This window comes from Anser anser (assembly GCF_964211835.1).
Source record: "Anser anser genome assembly, chromosome: Z".
Lineage (NCBI taxonomy): Eukaryota > Metazoa > Chordata > Aves > Anseriformes > Anatidae > Anser > Anser anser.
In genome coordinates this window covers 85819937-85842474 of record NC_139723.1, presented here as the reverse complement: position 1 = coordinate 85842474, position 22538 = coordinate 85819937, and the positions used below count along the sequence as shown (strand labels likewise).

Sequence of the window (22538 nt, the reverse complement as noted above, 5' to 3'; positions counted from 1 at the left end):
CAATCGTAGAATGGCTCGGGTTGGAAGGGACCTTAAAAACTACTCAGTTCCAGCTCCCATGGGCAGGGATGCTACCCACTAGAACACGTTGCCCGGGGCCTCATCTAACCTGGTCCTGAACACCTCCAGGAATGGGCATCCACAGCTCCTCTTGGTGAAGAGAGGCAATATCGGCACTGGTTTTAAAACAGGGCCATAGCTAGAGAAGTAGATGTCGAAGTTGGTCTTTTTGTTATTTTTGTGTGTGCTACAGCCCAGTTGGTAAAGGCAGGTAATCACGCGTCAGGCATCCTCATCTTGGCAGCCAACCCTGCTCCATGCTCCAAGGGAAATCAGGAAGGTCCTTATTAATGCAATCTGGAATAAGCTTTTACAGTGTTTGTCAAGTACAGACAGTGTGCCAAAAATAAGTACATGATAATTGCGTGCCTGTACACTTTGTAAAGGACTCAGCTAACAAGAAACACATCTCATTCTTAAGCCACCGCTATTTAGGATTTAATTCTCTCATAGCCTCATCCCTTTTGGAAATGCTTGGTTGCAAAGGTATCAAGTTCTAATCAGGATGAGTGCTTTCCATTGTTAGCTTTTACCTGGCTGATACACACACTCTTTTCGTACCCTGCGATAGTGAGTATTCAGAATTTGAGTTTGCACTTTTTTTCTTCTGCATATTTCAGACCTTGTCTTAAGTACCTGTACTCCTCATGGACATCTACTGTTCAAAATTTAAACTCATGGTTCAGAGTAAACTCATCTGGATTGTTTTAAGTAGGTGATGAAATGACTAAGTCTGTGGTCTGCTAGCTCACCAGAAGACGTGGCAGCTGTCAGTAGAGAAGCAGTAACCTCAGTACTTTTACACATCTCACCTCAGCATTTTAACTCTGAAACATAAAAAGAGCCTTTATGTGCTGTGAGGCTCTTCCATACGCCAGGCTCTTCCAACCTCCTCACATGAAGTGTTCACCATCTGTAACTGTATCTTTGAAGCAGATTGACTCCATGGTGTTTGAGAGCCAACTCAAGACCCAAGGGAGGCTGTGTAACCCAATTAAATTATCTTGCACTCCTTGTATGCAGCATTTCAACATCTGTGAAGTTGTGGTGCGTTGTCATCTGTCTAGACATGCATAGTTGAAATGTGACTTTAATGTTGCTACTTGATTTTAGTTGTGAAATAATTGTGCTATTCCTATTGAAGGTATCATTCTGTTGTTGCTTGATGCATGCAGTAAGGAGGAATAACAGTGAATGACAGAAAATAGGAAAATAAAATTATATCACATGGAAATTCTTTGTCAAATTATGAGAGGTGCTCTGATATTTTATTCTATGAAGGACTAACAACGCCACATTTGAAATGTTATGCCAAATAGAAAAAGAGACCTTAGAGCAAACAAGAGAGTGCTGGCATATTCAAAACGTAGTACTCCCAAAAGTGTAAGCTATTAGTAGCTACTGTTGATTGGTTTCTGTACAGCATTTAGCAGAGAGACTTAGCTTGGGGTCTTAGCTGTGCTGTGTACAAATAATAAACAACAAAAGCTCAAATGCATGGAGAACTGTGCTGTCTAGTCATTCAGAGAGCAGATTGAGAATTTGGTCTAAAAACAGTAAGACTGCTTCAAGTTAACACTTCAGTAGTTCTCAGGAACAGATGGAAGATCATTTGTTCTGAGACTTCAGCGCATCTGAAGAATTGTAGAGAGACAATTGTCAAGTCTGGTAGGATGGTAGTCTTAGCAGTTTGCTGGTTATACCAGCCACCAGCTGCTGGCAGGGTTGGAGCTGTATTGTTGTGGTTGGAAATAATGGAATAAGGATAAGTACAAAAAATGGTCATACTCATCAACTGAAATGCAAACCAAAAAGGCAATATGATATATGATACATCATATACAATATAATATTCTTATATAGTCCACGCTATAAGATATTCCACGCTATAATTTTTAAGCTTCTGCTTTTTTTGTAGACGGATGCTCCATATTACTGTATAGTAGAGACTGTAATGAAAGAGATTACTTTAAATTTGAAACAGAACCAGAAAAACAAGAGGAGGGCTAGGGAATATACATGTTTTTTTGGTTTGTTTTCAGTTTTTGTCTTTAATTGACCCACAATCTTATTCTGCAGTTATAAAACTGTACATCTTAAAAATAGGCCAATGTGGCCACCAAGATTGTGATTTAATTTGTCACAATAGTCATGATTGCTTATAAATCAAACTACCCTAGTATAAAATGTATTAATTTCTGTTTTAAAATGTCTTGTACAGCTAGGAGTTGGGCAGGCTGGTGGAAGGAGGAGTTGGTTCCAGAGGCAGGCTGTGGACTTCACTGCTCATATGGTAGAATTTTCATTTCAGGAGCTTTCAACCAGGGTTTCCCTGGCAGGCTGAAGTACCATAAAGGAAATAGTTTAGCTTTATTTCTTGTCAAGATATATACTTCTAAAATAATAATAAAATAGTTGTGGTTAAGAAAATTAATAGGAATAAATATTTATAAACACATACGTTTCATAAGAGATTAATGCTTTGAAGCATACATTGTCCTTTCTTTTCCTATCTTACAAAGTCTGTTAGTCACAGTTATTAAATTTACCCAGCACCAATGGACCCAGCTTGCTCCATGATCCCAAAGTAGAATATTTTTATTTATATTCTTATTCGGATTCTACTATCGGAGTGCAAGCATGTCTGAGAAAATAAACCACAGTATCCTTAATTAAAAAATAAAATAAAAAATAAGAGCTTTTTCTGTGAAGGAAAAGACCAAAAAGAAGACTTTATAAGTAAGTATTTTAGGGTATAGGTTTTTAGATTAAATAGCTGTGAAACACTTAACTTAAAATCTGCTTAGCAATACAAATGAATGGACAGTAATAATTTAAGCCTCACCAGATGCTCTAATGATTCCTTCCTTAATGTGAGAAGTAATTCCATTTCCATGCAAGCTTTTTCCTAATCCTATTCTGAGCAGAAATTGCCAATTGTTCTAAATTCTTAAGACTATTTTCTGTGAAAGAATTAGCCGAAAATATTCAATATATTATACTTATGATCTCAGTAAAATACAACTTCATAGTGTTGGGTAATTCATTTCACATTCCAGCAGGCATAAAAATTGACAGATTTGTATGAATTTATCACAAGCAGCTGTGGGAAGTAAAAATAGATGTAAAAAGATGGTTTTTAATAAGATCCAGGGCAGTATTCATTTAATGTTGGATGTCTTTTGTGGTAGACTGCCCCGAATTTGTGTATACTGAAATCTTTCCCCTTTCTGTCCATTGTTACCACTGGTTGGTTTTTAATTACACAGAGCTTTTTTATCAGCAATGTGCCACGGATATTATTCCACTGTACTGTGACTCTATCGTATTTGTCAAGTGCTGACATTTGTAGTATTTTTAAATTATATTAGTAGACTTACTAAAAAACGATAACAAAATGAAAAAAAAAAATCTGTGTTGAAGTCACTATTGTCACACATGATTAGGCTACCGTAGGAGCTGTACAGTATCTAAGCAACAAAACACGTCCAGGTGGAGTGCTACGTACCTGCTGTGAGGATAGGTTTTTCCTTTGCTTCCTGCATTGGACGGCTTCTCTGGTGTCAGCTTCATTTGTTCTGCTTTATTCTGCAAGTACAATTACCAAAAACTAAAACTACAAACCTAAGTGATGTGTTACTGCAGGTATTCCATTTGTCCCTTAAAACCGCAAGTTACTTGGCATTAATTCCTTTATCCTATTTGGAGACAGTTTTTATGACATTCAGCTTTTCTACAGCTAGTCTGCCTGCTCTAGTATGTGTCACACTTGTAGATGAAGGAAAAGTCTTTCCCTGAACAGCAGTATTTTGACATCTCATCACTGAGTCATTCTAGTAAATTACTGACGAAAAGAAGGCTGATTACCTAAGGCGAATGTTTTTCCTATATCTCTATGGCTTCATGTATAGGAATGCTGAATGCTTGCTGTTTCCTAAGCAGGCATATACCACTAGAGGTTGCCATACACCTCACTAATTAGACATGCACATTTAACATTAAATGAATTTACGGGGCTAATTTTACCTTTTTTCTGTGCTATTGTAGCAGCTATTTATGTGCACAGTTGTGTGACCCACTATGAACACTTCATCAGTTGCACTTCTCTCCTTTAGATAACTTAAGAGAAATATCAAGAGATGGCACAATTTCACCTATGTCACGTTTTGTTGATTTCTTTTGCTGTCTAGAGACTTCAGCGAGGTTCAGGGAACAATATGAAGTAATAGTTTTTTGTCATTCTCCTAATGAGCATGGGAGTTAGGTAGAGGTGGGGAAAAAAAAGCTTGTATGAATGGGATTTTAGTTTAGCAGATCAGAAGCTTCATTAGCTTGTGCATGCTGGATCATGAGAATATATAGCGTGTAATACCTGAGTGTCACCCTAACTCTGCCATACCTCAGTTAGGAGAGCAAAGCATGAGATGTACAGCTGGCTGTACTCATTCTGGTGCAGTCTGTCAGAAGCAGGGACAGCAACTCTCCTCCCCACTAGCCCAGCAGCCTTGGAAGCTGGTGGTGATGAGTGCTGTAAGACATCTGGGAGGATGATGCTTCAGAGTAGTTCTGTGTGCTTTTTCCTAAGAGCTGGCAGTAGTGTGCTTAAATATCCGTGCTTCAGTACTGAAGTGTGACTGCTTTTCTGTGGTTCATAAAGTCTTCCTCTTGTCCTCTGAGAAGAGGCTGAAACTCTTGTTTCCCTTTGATGAATGTCTTCATTTGCAGTGACAGTTGTGTTTCATAATCTAGCAAGAAAAATTCCCATCCATTCTGATACATGCTGCAAGTTTGAGGATGTTTCCCCTCCCCAAACAAACCATTTGTTTTGTGATTTACTGTGTTTATTATTTGATTCTTTTTTTTTACTATCATTTCATCTCAGAGTAATCTTATGGGATATTCTTGAATTAAAATATTTATTTAAGTTCTTTAAGAATAAGAGTGCATGGTGTTGCTTTAAACTGCACCTTTTGAGTTTGGTTAAAGACAATTTTTAATCCAGTGTCATCTCGAAGTTTGTCTTGAGTCTCTGCAGAAATGTTGTGTTGCTGCTGCAAAGCATTTGTTAATAATTACCAGCTGCAAGTAGCATCACTTGGCAAATTTCATACTGGATGAGAAGACAGCTTTCTGGAGTTAGTGCTACAGAGAGTGAACAATACGTATGGCAGGAGTGCAAAATGTATTTCCCATTACAGTGCTCCTTTAACTTGATTTATTCCTAAAGAAATCTCTGATTTTTCTTAATAGAGACATGTGGCTGTGTATTTTACACTGCTGCCTGTGAAACCATGTAGCTAGTTTGTTGAAATATGGAGTAATGTGAATCTAGAATCTTAATGATTTCAAGCTTATTAGCTGCGTTTCAATTATGGCCACAATTGATCTAATGAAATTGTCAGAGTTCTGTAAAAAACTTTTGTGATTACAGAACTGACTCTAGTTTAAAACGTGAACTCTAGAAACATTTGCTATGAAGGTTTTCTTCCATCTTTATGATTTTTAATCACTTAAATTTGTGCCTTGTTCCTAGGTACTGGTAAAGTGATTGAATGATTGGGTTTGCAGAAATTAATACTGGTATATTTGCAGAACAAGTACACTGCTTATCCAAGAATGGGTTTGTTTACAATATAAATATGTGCTGGGATGGTCAATCTGAATTTTGGTTACTTCACAATGTCCCTTATTGAAGTGGTTATTTTTTTTGCAATGTTTTCATTCATCATCTTCATAGAATGGCACATCTTTGTAATGTTCCTTAAGTAATTTGATGGAGTGCTAGATCATTTATCTTTCATTAGTATTGTTTCTGCTTACCTTTTTATAGGTCTTATATAATCAGATTAATTTGTCACATTATCAATTGTTATGTTGTATTATTCTTAAAAGAAGAGGGCATTGTTACTTGCTTCCTCTTTCCCCTAGATGATCAGTTGTTTTTTATGACCTAGGGACAAGGAGAAAATTAATCGTATATTTCATGTCTTCTTGTATTTGGCAGAATGATGCTGGACTCTGTAATGCATCTGTTCATTAGGTGTGGTACCCTGGCCTTTTTTCCTGGCCTGTGACTATTTAAAGTGTTTTCTTGCTTTATATATATATGTGTGTATATACATACATACATACATATATATATATATATATAGGTGAAGTGTTTTTTTTAAATATGTAGGTGAGCTCACTTAAGCTAGCTTAACTCCTTAAATTTAGAGCCAAAAGAAGAGCTGAGGCTGAGAAACACATTTACATCCCCGACTTGTTAAGTTAGAAATCATATTTGCTTTTATTTCTGGCAGTCTTTTGAAATTGTCAATTCTAAGGCCCTGTTCAGGTCTGCACATGGAATTTTCTGTTTTTATGGTTTTGGGGAGAAATTGAAAGCTCTCCTACCTACTCCACAAGCTTGACTTCTAAAGCAAAAAAGTAGTGTCAGAGTAGTTTCATGTTTATCATCAGTTCCTTAGCAGTAAGGTGTATTAATGTGTTTTTTGGGGGTTGGGACTGTGGTTTCATTTGTTTGTTTTTTGCTTTGTCTTAACTCCAAACCTACATTTTCATCAAAAAGGATCTCTTTGTACAGAAGCAGAAGACATTTTGCGTTGCCCAGGCAGTTGCTTATTCAAGTAGTCTGGTATGTGTGTGTTCTACAAAGAAAGAAAAACATTTGTGCAGCAGCAAGATGTGTGATCTGACCTGCTTATTAAGGACCACATTAAACTGAAAATTCTGAAATTATTGTGTGAATGTGATGAAATTAGAGTTTACCAATTGCTTCATAAAATTTCCTAACAGTGACAATAATGAGATGTAATTGCTGGCTCAGAACTCACAAGGCTGCTCACATGTAGGAAGATAAATACATTTCTCTCCCACATGGCTTTACAGTCTGTGAGCATTCTGATTTTCCTGCCTTTTTATTCCCTTTGATGTCCATGGTGCTTTTGGGAAGCCCTTTAACATACAGCTTCCTGTTTCATTTGAGTATGGCAATGGGACAGTTGGTGCAGAAAACTACTGAAACTGAGTTACCCAAATCAAAGGCATTTCTTAAGGAGCAAAACTGGAAAAAAAAAAAATTGCCAGGTTTCTGCATGAATGCTTCAAAGCTGTTTGGTTTCTAATTTCATTCTCACTTGCAAACTTCAGTAAAGTTGCTTCTCATGCAAGAGTCTCATTTTTAATTGGTAGAATTTCAGCATAGTAGGCACTTCAGATTTTAAATGAGATGTGTGAGTTGAGTGAAAGAAATTAGATGAATAGAGTATGCAATATTTCTGTTAAACTCATATTTCTGGCTTTGTTGCATCAGGGAATGAATGGTATTAAATGAGAGAGAACCATTTTTCAAATATGAAGATTCTTATATTCTGAATTTGGGGGTGTAACTCTTTGACCCTATGAAACATGATATTGGAAAAGTTTTATTTCAGAAATGTCAGCTTTCAGTTCTCAGTAAGCAAAGAGCAAGGTAAAAAAAAAAAAAAAAGTAAAATGCCAGTAGATAGAGTCATAGTGTATTAACTGACCTTTATTTTTATTAATACATAAAACTAGTTGCTCTGTCCTTTATTACTCTTCTGTTGGTACTGTTATGAGAAGGTATTTGTGTTGCTCAGAACTGCATGGCTTGGAGGATGCTCTGAAACATGCAGGTTTGCACCATACCATGCAGGAGCCTGGACTTCAGCAGCAGCTTTTCAAAGCAACTGCAAGACCAATCTGTAGACAAGCCTTTTATGTTCTGGGTTCAAATTTTAATTGGACAATTAAATCTCAGTTTACTCTTCTCTCTATCATAATAGCAAAGTGTCCATAATAGCAAACCCTTGAGAAAATAGGCGTCTGATCTCACACCAGTGTATATAAAGAGACTTCACAAGTCAAGTTATGCAGTAATAAAAGATCAAGTTCTGAAAGGTGTTCTTGGAATAAATGCCCTGTGGCCAGAGCTGTTAAAATATCGAACCCCCCAAGCATCAGCTTTCCCCTTCCTTTCTTGTAACCAAAAGAAAAGGGAAAATGAATAGATGGCAATGTTTCACTGAAGTAGTGATTTCTGCCTCTGCAGACCTTGGGAGGGGTGTAGTCACAAATCCCTGGTTTCTTATAGTGATGTGTAAATATCTCTGGTCTGAGCTGTTTAAGAGTAATAGGTAATTATTTCCCCTTATTTACTTTTTCATCACACACAGATTATACTTGTGCTAGAAGGAAATTACCTTAATGAAAGTAATAGAAAAGAACCTAGTCATACTGTTGCTAAGTTTTCTAAACAAGAGTTGTTTTTTTCTAAATCAGAATTATGCTGGCTTTCATCACCTGTGTTCATGGTGCAAGCCATGAGCATGCAGGATGCCCTGCAGGCCTGACTCTGCTTTGGGAGACCAGTTGATAGAAACGATGGCATCCTCTAATTCCTGTCCCCTAAGACTTTCGTGGGGGTTGTCATGTCACTGATCTAAACAGGGGAAAAGCATCTTTCTTCAACTTTAGATGATTTACCTGCAACTCAACTAGCATGTTTGATTTTCTGTCTTTGCTTTAAAGCAGTAGAAAATGACGCCCCCCCCATCCATCCCAGCAAACTTCCATTGCCCTATAATACTATTCCTGATGAATCTGTTACTCTGAAATATTTGTGTTGATTTTTTGCAGCCTGTCCTTTGCTTTGGTGACATTTACTATATGCTGTATGCCTTAGATTTTTAGCAATAACTTCTACTCAGTATGGAACGCCACAAAATTGACTGATTGATGTTGCCTCAGAAGTGAGAATTAGAAGCTTCAAAGATGTTTTGCTTTTAATGCTGCTTAACTTTCAGATAGTTTTGTAGCATGGTAGATTAAAGGAGAGCCTACTTAAATCCAACCTGGATGTAAATGATACTCTATTTATGAGAAACTTCTTTATAATGAGATTTTTTTTTTCCTCACAGAGCAGTATGGTACAAAAATGATAATCCCGTTTTTACGGTGTGTTCCAAATGGAGTGAAAATGAATGGCTTTTCAGAAAAGGGCCTTCATGATACTCTAGTGTGCCGACTGCGTTTGCAAGAGGGCATTTGGGAAAGGGAAGATCAAACAACTCCAAGCCACCGAGTCTGCAGTTGGATTTTAATCTGGGGACTGGTAGCAGTAGAAGATGTGCGCACAGCAGGATACTCAGAGAGATTTTTGTATCACCTATGCAATGTTGGGTTTCTGGTAGTGGCAGATTGCTCTTTCATGAGCTGTCTGCTGGCACAGGCACACATTGCAATTGCTTTTTATCTTTTTTGCTCTCTACTGTATCAGTGTTGCTTCTTGTACACATGGAGTTTCTGTGGAGTGGCTTTTGTTGGGAGACGAAAGCAATTTAGTGTTAAAGAATCATATGCTGGCTTTATTAGTAGCTTGTTGACCTAGATTAGCTGTGGGGACGCTTATAAGCTGATCAGCAATCCCAAAGTTGGGAGGTGTCATTGCAATTAGTAGGAAAGGCTTTGACGAAAGGGGAGACAACAGTTGCAACAACAAATAAGGGAAAAGATAATGTTAGTGCCAAAAATCTTCTTGCTGATAGAATTTAGCAAAGTAGATGTAAGTTAATTTTTTAAAGGAGTGAAGCATTCGTTGTTGGTATGTGTTGAGTGTAATTGTAGTCAGATATATCAAAATGCTGTTTTAGCTGTATTAACAGAAAGAGGAGTACTCCTTGCGGGTAGGCCTGTTTTTTGCCTGGGTATAACATATGCAGATGAGGTTTTAGGCTGATATCAGCTGTTTCCAACATGGAAATATCAATGAACTTGGGTTAAGCCTACTTGAACCCACTGGGGATTCTGAGTGGGCACCTGATGGGATAGTAATACCCTCGTCCTCCATCTGGCGTGAGCAGTTGAACACCCTGCATGCCGTTAGAAGTGCTTGGAGCCTGGCACCCCTGGATTCATGGGATACTGGAGATTTCCCAGGTGGACAGACTCGTAGCTTTATTTTGAGGTGGATTGGATCAGCATGAAACAGGGAGGGGTCTTGGGCAAACTAATTCTTCATTTTGTCTCGGGATTGTTTCACATATAATGATGCAGAGTGGAGAGATCTGCAAGGAAGAAAACTTACCGGTGTTACACTGCCAATCCTCTGCTCTGCATATCGTAGCACACAGTGTTCTTTAACAATACCATTGTTGATTGCCTTGAAATGTTGTTTTAAATCTAAGTTTTTACCACACTAAATGTTCAACATTGGTCAAAATAGTTCTCTTCTACTGAAGCAGTTTGCTGACCTGTAAAATGTAGAGATTGTGATAATTCTTGCATTTCTTGGGGGGAATTCATTGCTACAATTCATGAGTCTTCTGCCATTTAGGAAATTGTGCAGCACTTCAGCATCTTTCAAGCTGTAAGTCACCACTTGGCAGAATGTGTGAGTAATGAACATAATTCAAATTAGCACAAAACTTGGCCTCAGAACTAAAATTTATTGAAGTCTCGATACCTATTTCACCTGACACCAGCAAGTCCATCACTAAACCATGTCCTGAAGTGCTACATCCACATCTCTTAAATACCTCCAGAATAACGTCTGTGGAATGTATTTTGGCTTTATTGTTTTCTTTTTCCCCAGTTTGCAAACTGATCCTTGATTATGTAGTGTAGTGTTCAAAGTAATTGGATAATCAAAAAGTAACGTATTTATGAAATGAGTCTTACTCATAGCAAAATGTGGGTACTAATTGCTATATGGCAGAACAAAGCTTTAAAAACTTCTCTCTTTTTAGCAAGTTCCAGAAGAAAGGCTTACACATAAATTGATTTCAGCATTTTTCCGTATTTCCAATGAAATTGAACTATTTTCCCATTCAGGGCTGAAGAAGCTGTTTGCACTTCCCATCCAGAGATAACAAAAACAAACCAACAACAACAACAGCAAACAAACAAAAAACCCTCAAAGACAAAAAGGACAGCAGTTTTGTGACTTGGTCTCGTGTGTACTGGATCATTCCTGAGAAGGAATTTTGCAGAGCACAGTCTGCATCATCAAGGATCATGTTAAAAATACTGTGTTTTAAAGTACTAAACCCATTTTAGGGAGGGAAGAGAGAATGCCTGCCTCTTCTTTAAAACGCTTCCGCAGACAAAGCCAGCACCAGCAAAAAAAACGGTTGTAAAAGCCTTGAGCTTCTCTTTGGCTCCTAAAACTGTTGTTTGAGACAAAAGTCCAGTTCAACCTGCAAGTGTTATCCGACAGCATTTCCTGGTGGCTGTGCACAAAGTCTGTCAAGGCAGATGAAGCATACAGTGACATTCACCTCATTTAGTATCCCAGGCTCCAGCAGTTTGCAGCTGGGAGATTTACCTGCTTTCATAAGCTCTGGCTGAAGGAGCTGTGTTGTTTTAGTGTCCACAGAATCCTTAGTACTGAGTGCCGTGGTTTAACATGGTGTTTGTGAAGAGTTATTTTCTTCTGGTTTTTAATGAATCTAGCACCTGCTAGTTTTGTTTTTCGCTTTTTTTTTTTTGTACTGGAAGAGTGAATTACTGCAGCCTGAGACTTGAGGTACAGCTCACACATCCCTACTCTACTAATGTGAGTCTTAAAAAAAAAAAAAAAAAAAAAGAGCTGTTTGGACTGCAGAAGAAGCTGGTGCTCTGAATCAAACCTAAAGCAGAAGATGCTGTTCTCTGAAATGAGTTCTTATTTTGTTGCAAGCATTATTTCTTTTGCTTTAAAGATCAATCTGAAGACATGTATATGATCGACTGCCATAAACCACACTTATCTTGTTTGTTTTTTGGTAAAGATCTTTTTTTTTTTTTTCCTTTTAGCCCTCAGGAGCTAGTGTCATTTAAGTTTTCTGCATTTTTAACCATGATAGGAAGCAAAAAGGTGAAAGCTAGCAGCGTTATTCTAGTCCTGCTAGTGCAATTTTGATTTTTTTCTAGCTGGCCTGGAAGAAAAAGATTAATGCCCTTAAAACATTTATTGGGTTGTATCCCACTGGTTATAAGATTCTTTGGGATTTGGGTGTCTAATGTAAAGTACACTGAAGAAGTGAACCTTATAGATTTTGCATTTTAAAAAATCTGCTCTGTAGAAATAAATTGTCCTACAAAAGATTTGACATTTTTTTAAAAAAAAAAGGGAATTCTAATAGTATTCTAAAAACTATCCTTGTCCTAGTAGAATTATAGAAACTGCCGTTTTGCTTTTGCAGTTTGTTTTGAATTGAACATATTTATAGGACAGTGTTCCTTAAAAGAAATAACGAAGTGACTCAAGATAATGACTTGCTTGAACCTGTCTTTTATCTTCAGTTGCAAGCTATTTGGCTCATTAACTGCTTTATTCAGATACAACATGTACTATTTCCTTTTCAGAAATTTTCTTTCTGGAAAAAAACTGTCAACTATGATCTAAATAGATGAATGAGTAATGAACTTACAAGGATTTATCTGACAAACTAAAATTGTATTATGGCTGTAAGCAAGCATCAGTATAAAATAATGTAGCATTGATTATAAGTCATGATTTCTGTTCTTGTACGGCTGCTCCATATTTCACATTTTAACTGGTGTCAGTATATATGTGCAATGCTTTATCAGCTTTGCAATTCAGTGAGCTAAGTTCTCTCTCCGGAAGTGTGAAGACAGGATAGGTATGAGTGACTGCAAAGAGGAAAATTGAACACTTACTGGTAACACCCTGCTGAACTGTGTCGGTCCCATCCAAAGAGCAGTCTCCTTCAAACCTATAGTTCAAATCTTTTCAAACTTACAGTTGCCTATAGATCTATGCACGTATTGAAATCTTGTTTTTGGACCCCACAGTTACATGACCGTTTTAAAGCAGACTTTCTAGTTGATCTGGGGAGGACAGAAAACAGTTGGACATTTTTGAGTCTGTAAGCCAAGGTATTTCTCACCACCATATACTTTCACCTTATTTTGCATGGCTAAGAACTAAAATATTGCCCTTTAAAACATCTGACACTTTTAAGTGGAGGATGAAACTGTAGGTACAGAAGAAAGAATCAGGATTTAACAACTTTAATGTGCATCAGGTCTTTATAACTGTTGAATGACTCAACCTTTTTAATGGTAATGGCCTTCAGCAAGTTTAGGAAAGAACAGGCTTTTAGGTAAAGTAAATACACTTAGATCTGCAATGAATAAATAAATTTGCTGTGAAGCTGTGTAGAGACATGTTTCTGTAACTCATTAATTGTGCTCTTGGGTCCACAAATAGGTTTCTCCAGATGCCGCAATTTACACGGGGCTCAGATTGGAAGGATCCTGTTGCGAAACAGGATGAAGGCTCAGACGAGTGGTGCTGCAATGCTGCGAGCAGTGCTGCAATGACTCGTCAGCAGACTGCCCGAGAGCCCCCTCTTCCCCCTCTTGCTCTGCCCCAGCATCTCTCCTGACAGGGATTTCAGGTTCATGCAGCCTGCAGGGTTGTAGCTGGTGCAGGGATACAGATGTCTGCTCTAATGCTCATGTAGTAGGCATCTCCTGTAATCCTGTGTAGAGCCTGTGGCTTATCACAAGTGTCTGTCCAAAGGATAAAAGCTCAGAACGTTTCAAAAGCACCATTCTTACCATTTCTTAAGCTGCCGTGGATATGTGCCGTCCAAGGAATTGTTACATCTGGGTGATTAACGCCTTCATTCTTTGTCTCAAACATCGGTCCCCAATAAAGGCTTCCTCCCAGCTCTTTCATAACATTTTTCTTATGGGTCATCAGTTCCTCACGTCTGATTCTAATATACAAATCCTCGTGTTCTTTTTAACACAACTTCATCTGTACAGAGATAGTTTTGCCTTTTTGTGTAAGAATCTCATGTGTTTATTATTTGATTTGCAGTCTATCAAGTATCTGCAGAATTTGTTTGGTTTTCATTTCCTTGTCTTCCCTCACTATAAATACTTCTATGCATAAAATTAATGCCCCTCTCATAAGCCTTTTGTGTGCATTTGGCCAGCACAGTGACAAGAGTGCCTCATCAGGGCATGGGAACTTATGTCTGTGACACATTATCACAAATAATCTCTTCTGAAGTATTTAAATAATTTTCATCTTTCTCTGTTCTGTGTTGTTATGTCACCTTTAACCCTGCGACCCCCCCAGCTGCTGTTTACAATGATGCAGTTTAAAATCCTGTCATCACTCTGTGCTGTGAGATGTAAATTTAGTGATTTTTAGATACTTGTATCTGAAAAGTAGGCTTGAAAGAACGAACTATTTTTAGAAGGCTAAGAAGTCACACTGTTGCTTAGATTAGGAAGTTCGGCAGGGATTGAGGAAGGAAACTACCAGTAGTAAAAAAGGATGAAGTCATGGATAACTTGAGATTTGACACAAAGACATTCATGGGACCCAGTGAAACTATCTGTCTGCTGTGTGAGAGCTGACTCGGGCCATTGCAAGACCCGTGGCTGTCATTTTTTGACAAGCCATAGAAATTAGGGAAAGCCCCCAGTGAAGCCGAGCAGGAGCTGGCTGTGTGCCTTGGCGGCCCAGGAGGCCAGCAGCATGCGGGGTTGTAAGGCAGGAGCATAGCCCCTACGTGTAGGGAAGTGCTACTTCTGCTTTGTTTGGCGTTCCTTGGATCACATCTGGAGATCTGCATCCAGGTTTGGGGCCCTCAGACATGAGGGAGGTGTTGATAAACTGGAGCAGGTTCAGTGGAGGGCTGACAAAACGTTGGGGGCTGGAGGTCCCGGTGTTTGGGGAGGGGCTGAGGGAACTGGGCTTCTTTAGCCTTGAAAAGAGAAGGCTTTGAGGCAAAGCTACTGCAGGAATCTAGAGAAAGCGTTGTAGGACCTGAGAGGAGCTTTCCCATACCTAGGGGAAGGCTACTGAGAAAGCAGGTCAAGGTTTATTATAGAGGTCTGTGGCAGAAAGGTGAGAGAGAATGGTCACAAACTGAAGTCAAAGGTTCCAGCTTGATGGAAGATGACAATTTTTCATAGTCTTGAAAAAAGGACTATGGAAAACGACACGGAAAAACTTTCAGTCAAGCACTGTCACAGGAGCCTAGAGGAACTGTAGAGTTTCCGTCCCTGGAGGCTTTTAAGATCCAACTGAACAAAACCCTGGTCTGGTGTGAATTCAGTGTTAACTCTGCTTTAGAGCAGGACTAGAGTTAGGACTTTCAGGAGTTGGACTCTTAAGCAGGACTGCTTAGAGTTGGACTAGGGAAAAAGATAGTGAAACTGTCTGACAAAGAAGGAATTAAGTTTTAAGTGCTCTAGTATAAACAGTAAAGTCAGTGCAATTGCCTGCATCTGCAGTGCTGACTTTAATGGTATCTTAAGCAGCTTAACTGTGCTACCACCACCGCAGCGGCAGAAACCCACCCCAAACCACCTTTCTTTGATGCATGCGTATCAGTCATTCATAATAGTCTTGGTACTTAAAAAAAAAAAAAAAAAAAAAAAGGTAATATACATAATGCTTAGGTAATGTTCTTTCTACTGTAGTTCATCAGTACCATGTTTCATAGCATCATAAATAGCAGATTACTAAACAGAACTGACAATTTGTCCAAAATTCTGATTTTATATTGTACTCTTTCTGTTGGCAAGAAGGCAGGTCTGCTTCTGATGGGTTGCATTTCTGCTGTTTGTACTGTATGAAACAGCACTGATAATATTTTCGGCAGAAAATGAATTAGCCATTCTCACAGAGTGGTTGATCTAGTGAGTTAATGTCATCCTCTCTGTAGTGTTTGAGTGAGTGTAGTATACATTTTTGTTGCATTTGTCTTTGGGAACATGAAAGTAATGACTAATACGCTTCCTAGAACATAGGTTGTTTGACATGAACAGTAGTAAAAACTTTGTAGCACGTCACAACGTTCTCCCGGCATGTATACAGGTAGTTTGGGATGCTGACTAACATGTGCTGCAGTTTAATTAGCTTATACTTTGATTGTTTTTTATAAAAATGATTCCATTCTGGCTTTCCCATAGAGTCATGTTGTAGCATAACTCCCTTTTGAAAGTATAGCGATTAAGTCTTCAAACTTAGCAAAAGATGTTTGGTGTGCATTTTTCGAATTCTACCACAGAAACAATATGACCTAAATATTTAATCAGGCTTAGCAAAATTGGCTTTTTTTATTGCTGCAGATTAATCTAGTTTCTCTGAGCTAATACATGTGGTATGTATGTTTTCAAGACCTTACTTTTTCTCAATAAAGTTGAAGATTTATAACCTTCATAAAATCTGGCATGCACTGAGATGAAGATTGTGAATTAGTATTACTTAAACATTAACATTGGGAGTTTTTCTTTTGAATCCTGTATACGTAGTTTCAGTCTATATTGTATTTACAGAGAGCTTAGTGTTTAGACCGTTCTTCTATACCCTGCCCAATTTGCTTCATTTCTGTGTTGCTAAAAAGATGTTGGCTTGGTGCTGTTTATGTTTTTGTCTTTTATATATTTATTTTAAAATTTCAGTTGACTTCAATAGAGAAAATATTTACTTTCTTGTTTAAATAAATAAGGATGTAAGTGGCTTTGCATGTTTTGCTTAGTGCTATTTTCTTGTTCAAGTCTGTCCTTACAGTTTAAAAAAAAAGAAAAAAGATCTAAGCATATCATGAATTTTTTAGCACTTGTTATTTTTTAACTGTTAATTTTGTTACATTTTTAGCTTGTGGCTGTAGTCTTGTGTACACCTCTTGGATTACGGGGAGTTGAAGTTAAAAATTTGAAGTGATGTGATCACCTAAACCAAAATATTTGCAACAAGTAGCAACTACGCAGTTTGCTTTTCTGTTTGTACTGTGTCAGCTGGCAGTCATGTAGGCCACATGTCTTGTTTCTGCTTCATTGTTCTCTAATGATTTAGATGTTTCCTATTGACAGACTTAATTTAAGAGTGCTAGAAACTGCATAGAGCTGCTTCTGATGGACAGGTCAGTCTTCCTTCCATCCTCTGCATGTGGGAGCTTAGACTGACTCTTTGGCCGAAGAATGGGACAATTTAGGACATTGAATTTTCTTCAGAGAAACATGAAAAAGAGCAGGTTTGGAAGATCTTCAGCAAAGTATAATTTCTTCGTTGATTTTGTTTATCATTGTGTTTCATGCAATGTCCTCTGAGGACCTCAGGCAGTCAGGAGAGAGACTTCCTACAGCTGCAGAAAGCCTCTGCACCCATTCACATGGGATGGGGCTCTGCTGTCACATGAGCAGCAGCACAGCTCCCAGCTAACCTCCAGCTCCCCAGGGCTGTAGACATCTAATTCCCATTGATCTTAAAGTGTTTCTTTGCCTTTGCTTAAGTAAAAGTCACCAGGAAGCCTTAACCAATTGAGATTGTCCAGACTCTGTAGAAAGGACGCTTTTATTTGCCTTCATTAGAGCTGCACTAAATCAAAAATAAAATACATACATATTGGGTTTATTTTTGTTTTATATTCATGAATTATACATTTTCTCTACATGGGCTTGGGTGGCAGATAGTGAGCAGTGTGTATAGGAACTTACTCTGAGGTTCGAGATCATGGGAGCATCCATTTTTGTAACTACTGCTAATTCAGACAGATTGAAAAAGCTCTCAGAAAGGAGAGGACCAGAGCTCCGAAATTACTGAGAGACTGATATGAGCAGGTGAGAGTATCCTCAGAGCAGTTGAGTGTAAGCTTTCACCAGTCTGAAGATCTATGAGAACAAAATGTCCTGCTGGAGTGGCAGTAGAAAGGAAGAGGAGTTAGGGGAGAGTTATTGGAAATAGCAATTCTCTCTTTAGAAAAGTTTTTTTTTCTTTCTTTCTTAAGAGTGATGTCGTTGACTGTGTTTTACTTGATTTGCCTTTTCTTTTTTCTTTTTTCTTTTTTCTTTTTTTCCTCATTTGCCCAGCAATACTGAAGTTTCCTCTCTCCCTTATCATTTTATACCTTGCCTCTGGGCAAGATGAGGCAATGCCAGGATCAGGGAAGGAAACGTTTTCACAAATGCCAGAAACTTGAATAGAGAAAAGTCGTAAAGTAATAGGTAGCTTACTGGTCTGTTCACTGATGTCAGGTTCTCTGTTTTCTTTTGTAATATCAAAGTATTTTAGGTATGTTTTTATTGAAAAACATGCGTTTTTCATGGTTAGCAAATGAGCCTTCTCTGTGTTGGTTTTGGTGTTTCATTTAGTTTTGTTTTTTCTTTCAATTACCCACCCGCTGTGCTTGGTGGAAGTTTTTGTGCTGTGCTGGAGAAAGTGAAAGACAAACAAGAAACCCACAAGTAAACACCCTCGGGAATAAACCCTTGGAGATTTCTAAATGCCACTTTCTGTCTTCAGCTACCCTTGATGTCAAAGTACAAATCAAAGGATTCCATTAGCGTAGCTGAGGAGGGAGTCGGGTGCTTTGACTTGATCCCTGTCAGTTTTGAGCATCTGCGTTTATCTTATAGATGTCATTGGCTTTCCATTTTTGTCATGCTCATTTCCAGCCAGTTTGCATTTGGGAATCATGGATGATGTGATGGAAGAGATGGATTTTTACCAGGCAGATTCCTGTAGCTTTAGTCTCCAAAGTATTTTTGCTATTTTGTGTTGGTTTGCATCTGAAAATCTGGGGGGGTTCTTTTGATGCTCATTTCACAGTGGCTATTAAATACAAAGAATATTGTTAATTTAAGGCTTATGGAACATGAGAATTTTTTTTATTTAATAAATTTAAACATGTAGAGAATATAACTGTAGTAATACTTACATAGCGAGAAGGCATTCAGAGAGTTTTTTTTACTTTCAGTGCCTCAAAAACAGGAGTGAAAGTTTACTGTTATGTAAGATTAAATGTGTATTCCTATGACAGCATTGATGGGAATTGAAGATAAGTGATATTAGAGCGTGCTCTCGATTTCTTGACAAGTCTCAGATGAAATATCTGGAATGAGAACTTTACAGGCTTGAAATAAGGTACAATTTTCAAGTAACAGTCATAAAATGTTAGAACAATTTACTAAATGTAAGCAGTGGATTCACGATGATTTAAGTCTTCAAAGCAGAAACACTCGAAGAGATCGTCTTTAATCTGGTTTTGGAAAAAATCCTGCGGCCTCTGTGGGTAGCTGGAGGGGCATGCTCATGTGTTGAGAGTTCCCCTCAGTGCAGAATTCTGTAAATGCCATTCCTTATCCTCTCCATCCCCAGCCTGCGGAGTGAAAAGAATGGTCTGTGTAGCTCACAGGATGCTGATAATTTTTTAAATTGTAGTCAAAAAAGGTATGATGGCTTAAGAATTACCTCCTAGCAGCAGCTTCCTCTACTGAAAGTTAGCATTTCTACAAACAAACTGCCAAAAAGGGTTGTGTTTCTCAACTTTCTCAGCAAAGGTAGGTAGTTTATTTTAACCCAGTAGTGAATGCTATTTATACTAAAGCAGTCAGAGATATTGGTCCTGATAAAGTTTTAGGCTTAGAGACACACTGAATGTGCCCCAGGATCAGCCGTTTGTGGCACTTTTTTCTATCCTGTTCTTCACCTAAGGTACACAAGTGATTTAGTCTCCTAAGTTTGTTTTAGCTCCATGTAGCTGAGGGATTATAGACAGAAGATTGTAACCCATGAAATACAGACAGTTGAGGTAGAAAATTTTATGAGTTTTAACCTATAAAACTATGAAATGATGGGTGTTCATTTGGTAAGGATGCTGCAGAGTAGAGTTCAGGTGTTTGTTTCTTCATTCCACAGTCATTGAAAGAGACTCAACTTCAAAAATAACTTGGTCTTCAGTCTCTGCATGAGTAGCTTTGCCAGTTCAGCACTCCAAGGGCATGTCTAAATGGGAGAGATACCCATGCCCAGGCTGCAGTGGGGACAGCAAACCTCTGGTGGGAGCATCCTGATGCTCATGAAGATCTGCCTCATCTGTCTCCTAATGTATTAGGCTGCTTAAGGTGCTTTCTGGAGGATGTGCCACGCACAGTCCCTTGCCCCAGAGTTCCGCTGTGACCTGAGCTATCACGTACTACTGTACCGTTACATTTTGTGAATACTCTGTTGGTTTCTTTTGATAGACTTTGTAAACTAGATTCAAATTCATGCATTTCTGTTTTCAGGGCAAACTGAGAGAGGCTTTTTTTTTTTTTTTTTTTAATATTATCAACCAGAAGGAAAAAAGGGCACAATTATTTGCATCTCTAACGCATGAGACTTGGCAAATCCCTTTGCAGTACTGACAGAACCAGCGTATGGCCACAGGCTAGCAGTTCCTTCTGTCTTGTGAAACTGTTGTTTTATGCCAAACTGCTACATTGCTTACTTAGGCATCTTCCATTGACTCTTGGCACAAAAACCTCTTTGGACATTAAAACGTGAATTAGCTTTCTTAAAGGAAAATACCTCTTTTTCTGTTTTTCTCCCTTTACCCTTGTCTTTCAGTTATACCTGCCGCCACTTGCGGAGATATGTATATGTCTTGGACAAACTGTATTTCCCCCACTCTCACTGCTCTACGCTGCAGCATTGCTTCTCGACCCTCAGTGACAATGGAGAGGAACTCTTGTCTTTAACTTGTTCTCACATTCTCAGATCCTATGCTTCCAGGTTGTTAACCTCTGCTCTCCATTTACTGCATGCTGCATGCTCTGTGACTGATCTGTGCATGTTCTGAGTAAACTGATGGATAACATGAAATGGCAATGGGGATGGTTTATGTCTATGGCATCTTTGGTATGTGTCCTAAGAAGTGTGGTAGAAGTGGAAGTTTAATTATCTTTTTGGTTTTTTTCGATTCAGAATACTTTATCTGTCATCAAAGGTTGAACACCACTTCTGGAATTAATGCGTGGCCTTTGGGAGTTTTAAATCCTTTTTATGTTAGAGTGAAAATATTTTAATCCTTTCCCAAAGCTATGTCATAAGAACTGTGAGCTGTGATTCACAAAGCTTTCATGCAGTTATGTAGTTTGTTTGGAATTAGTGCAGCGATATAAGCTGTCTTACATGTAAGTGTCTAATACTTTCCTGATGCCCATTATTTCAGTAATACTGTATATAATTTGTTTTTCAAGAACGAGGATGAACTTTTCCCTCGAATTCAGTAAATTGTCATGGCACTTGCAGATCCCTCTTATCTTTTTTTTTATATGCCGTATCAGTTTTGATTAGGCCAAATGAGAGGAGTCTCAGACCAAGCTAACAGTATAACATCATGTTCATGATGCAGAATTATAGATGCTCCACAGAAACTGTAAAAGAATAGGAATTTAAAAATAAATTCTACTTGTGATACCCAGATATTTCCTCTAGGATGTTTATTCCAAGTAAAAATTAAGTTTTAATATTTCACTTTTGATGCTATGGATAATTAAATATTTTAACCAAAATGCTAGAAGCTTTAGGAAAACAAGTAAAAAATTGCATGACAAAATTGACAAGAAATGGAAAGCATCCAGACTGGAAATGCAGCTTCCCAGCTAAGCCAGCATACAATAGCAACAGACCACACAGTAAACATAAGTAAAACCAGCTTGATTGTCAAGTGAAGAAAATACGGCATGCAAGCTGAAATAGCTCTTCTGGTACAAAAGAAATTTTATAGTAGTACATAGTGATGGAGAGTTACACTGAAGGATCTCAACAGGAGATGAAAATCTAGCTGTCCCAAGCGGCTTTCTCCAGATTAATTCGGAACAGGGATACAGTATTAAAGTAGGAAAAAAACCATAAGATTTCACAGACGTTATTTTAAAATGAGTAATAATAACGAGGGCAGTGCACACCAAAATCTTGTTAAAGATGGAATGTTTTACATGTAGGAATAATATCCTGAAAACATGAAAGAAAGAGATGTCTTAATTATTCCAGCTTGTCTGAATGAAATTTTGGTGCTCTGTACAATGGAAACTCTGCAACATCCTGTTGGCAAAGTCCTCCTTAGGAGGCTACGTGCTACACCGTGGATATTGCATCCTTTAGAAAGACTGGAGATGAAACCACCAATTATGGCTAACACAGGTGGATTTCATGTGTAGTCCTTGACCCATACACTGCCGATACTTTCTGCTCCTCTGTTAATATTCATGTCTTCTGAAATGTCTCTGGTTTGTATGGTGGCTTTATGGATGAAAGAAAGCACTGATAACCATATACTCTGTTTTCATATAACAAGCTCATGAAGTTTTTAGAGCAGAAAAAAAAGGAAAACATACATATAACAGTTTTTAGTAGATAATTTCTTTTCATTGTTCTGATTATGTATGATTAGAAAATTCAAACAACTTCTAGACTTTGTACCCAGAAAGCTTGCCTGCATCAGTCTGGAAAATACAAATACAATGTCAAATACAGTGGTGTAATTGGAGCTGGCAAAAAAAGTTGTTTTCTTATGTGAATCTGTGCATGCATCCTGTATTAACTACAGAGCTTTTTTGCCCTGTGAACAACCTACTAGTAATTTATGCATTCCATCTCTCCTCTAAAAGCAGAACGGTAATTATGATGATTTACAAAGCACAACCTTCCCATTGCATGC

General features: G+C 38.1%; 1 protein-coding gene and 1 long non-coding RNA gene across 11 annotated transcripts in view; one reads left to right on the top strand and one right to left on the bottom strand.

Annotated features, from left to right (window-relative positions):
- Positions 1 to 22538, top strand: part of LOC310890191 (dymeclin) — a 205751-nt gene that overhangs the window by 93464 nt on the left and 89749 nt on the right. For 7 of the 10 annotated variants that reach the window (XM_083818890.1, XM_083818891.1, XM_083818888.1 and 4 more), the window contains one exon: positions 20444 to 20608. The exons of the other annotated variants lie outside the window; for them this stretch is intronic. In XM_083818890.1, coding sequence (XP_083675016.1) covers positions 20444 to 20608 — 165 coding nt within the window. The remainder of the gene's footprint in view (positions 1 to 20443; positions 20609 to 22538) is intronic. 10 annotated transcript variants of the gene reach the window in all.
- On the bottom strand, positions 1193 to 20437 carry LOC310890198. Its single transcript, XR_014577098.1, has 2 exons — positions 3569 to 20437; positions 1193 to 2400 (listed from the first exon to the last, which is right to left on the bottom strand). It is a non-coding gene; the product is annotated as an uncharacterized lncRNA (long non-coding RNA).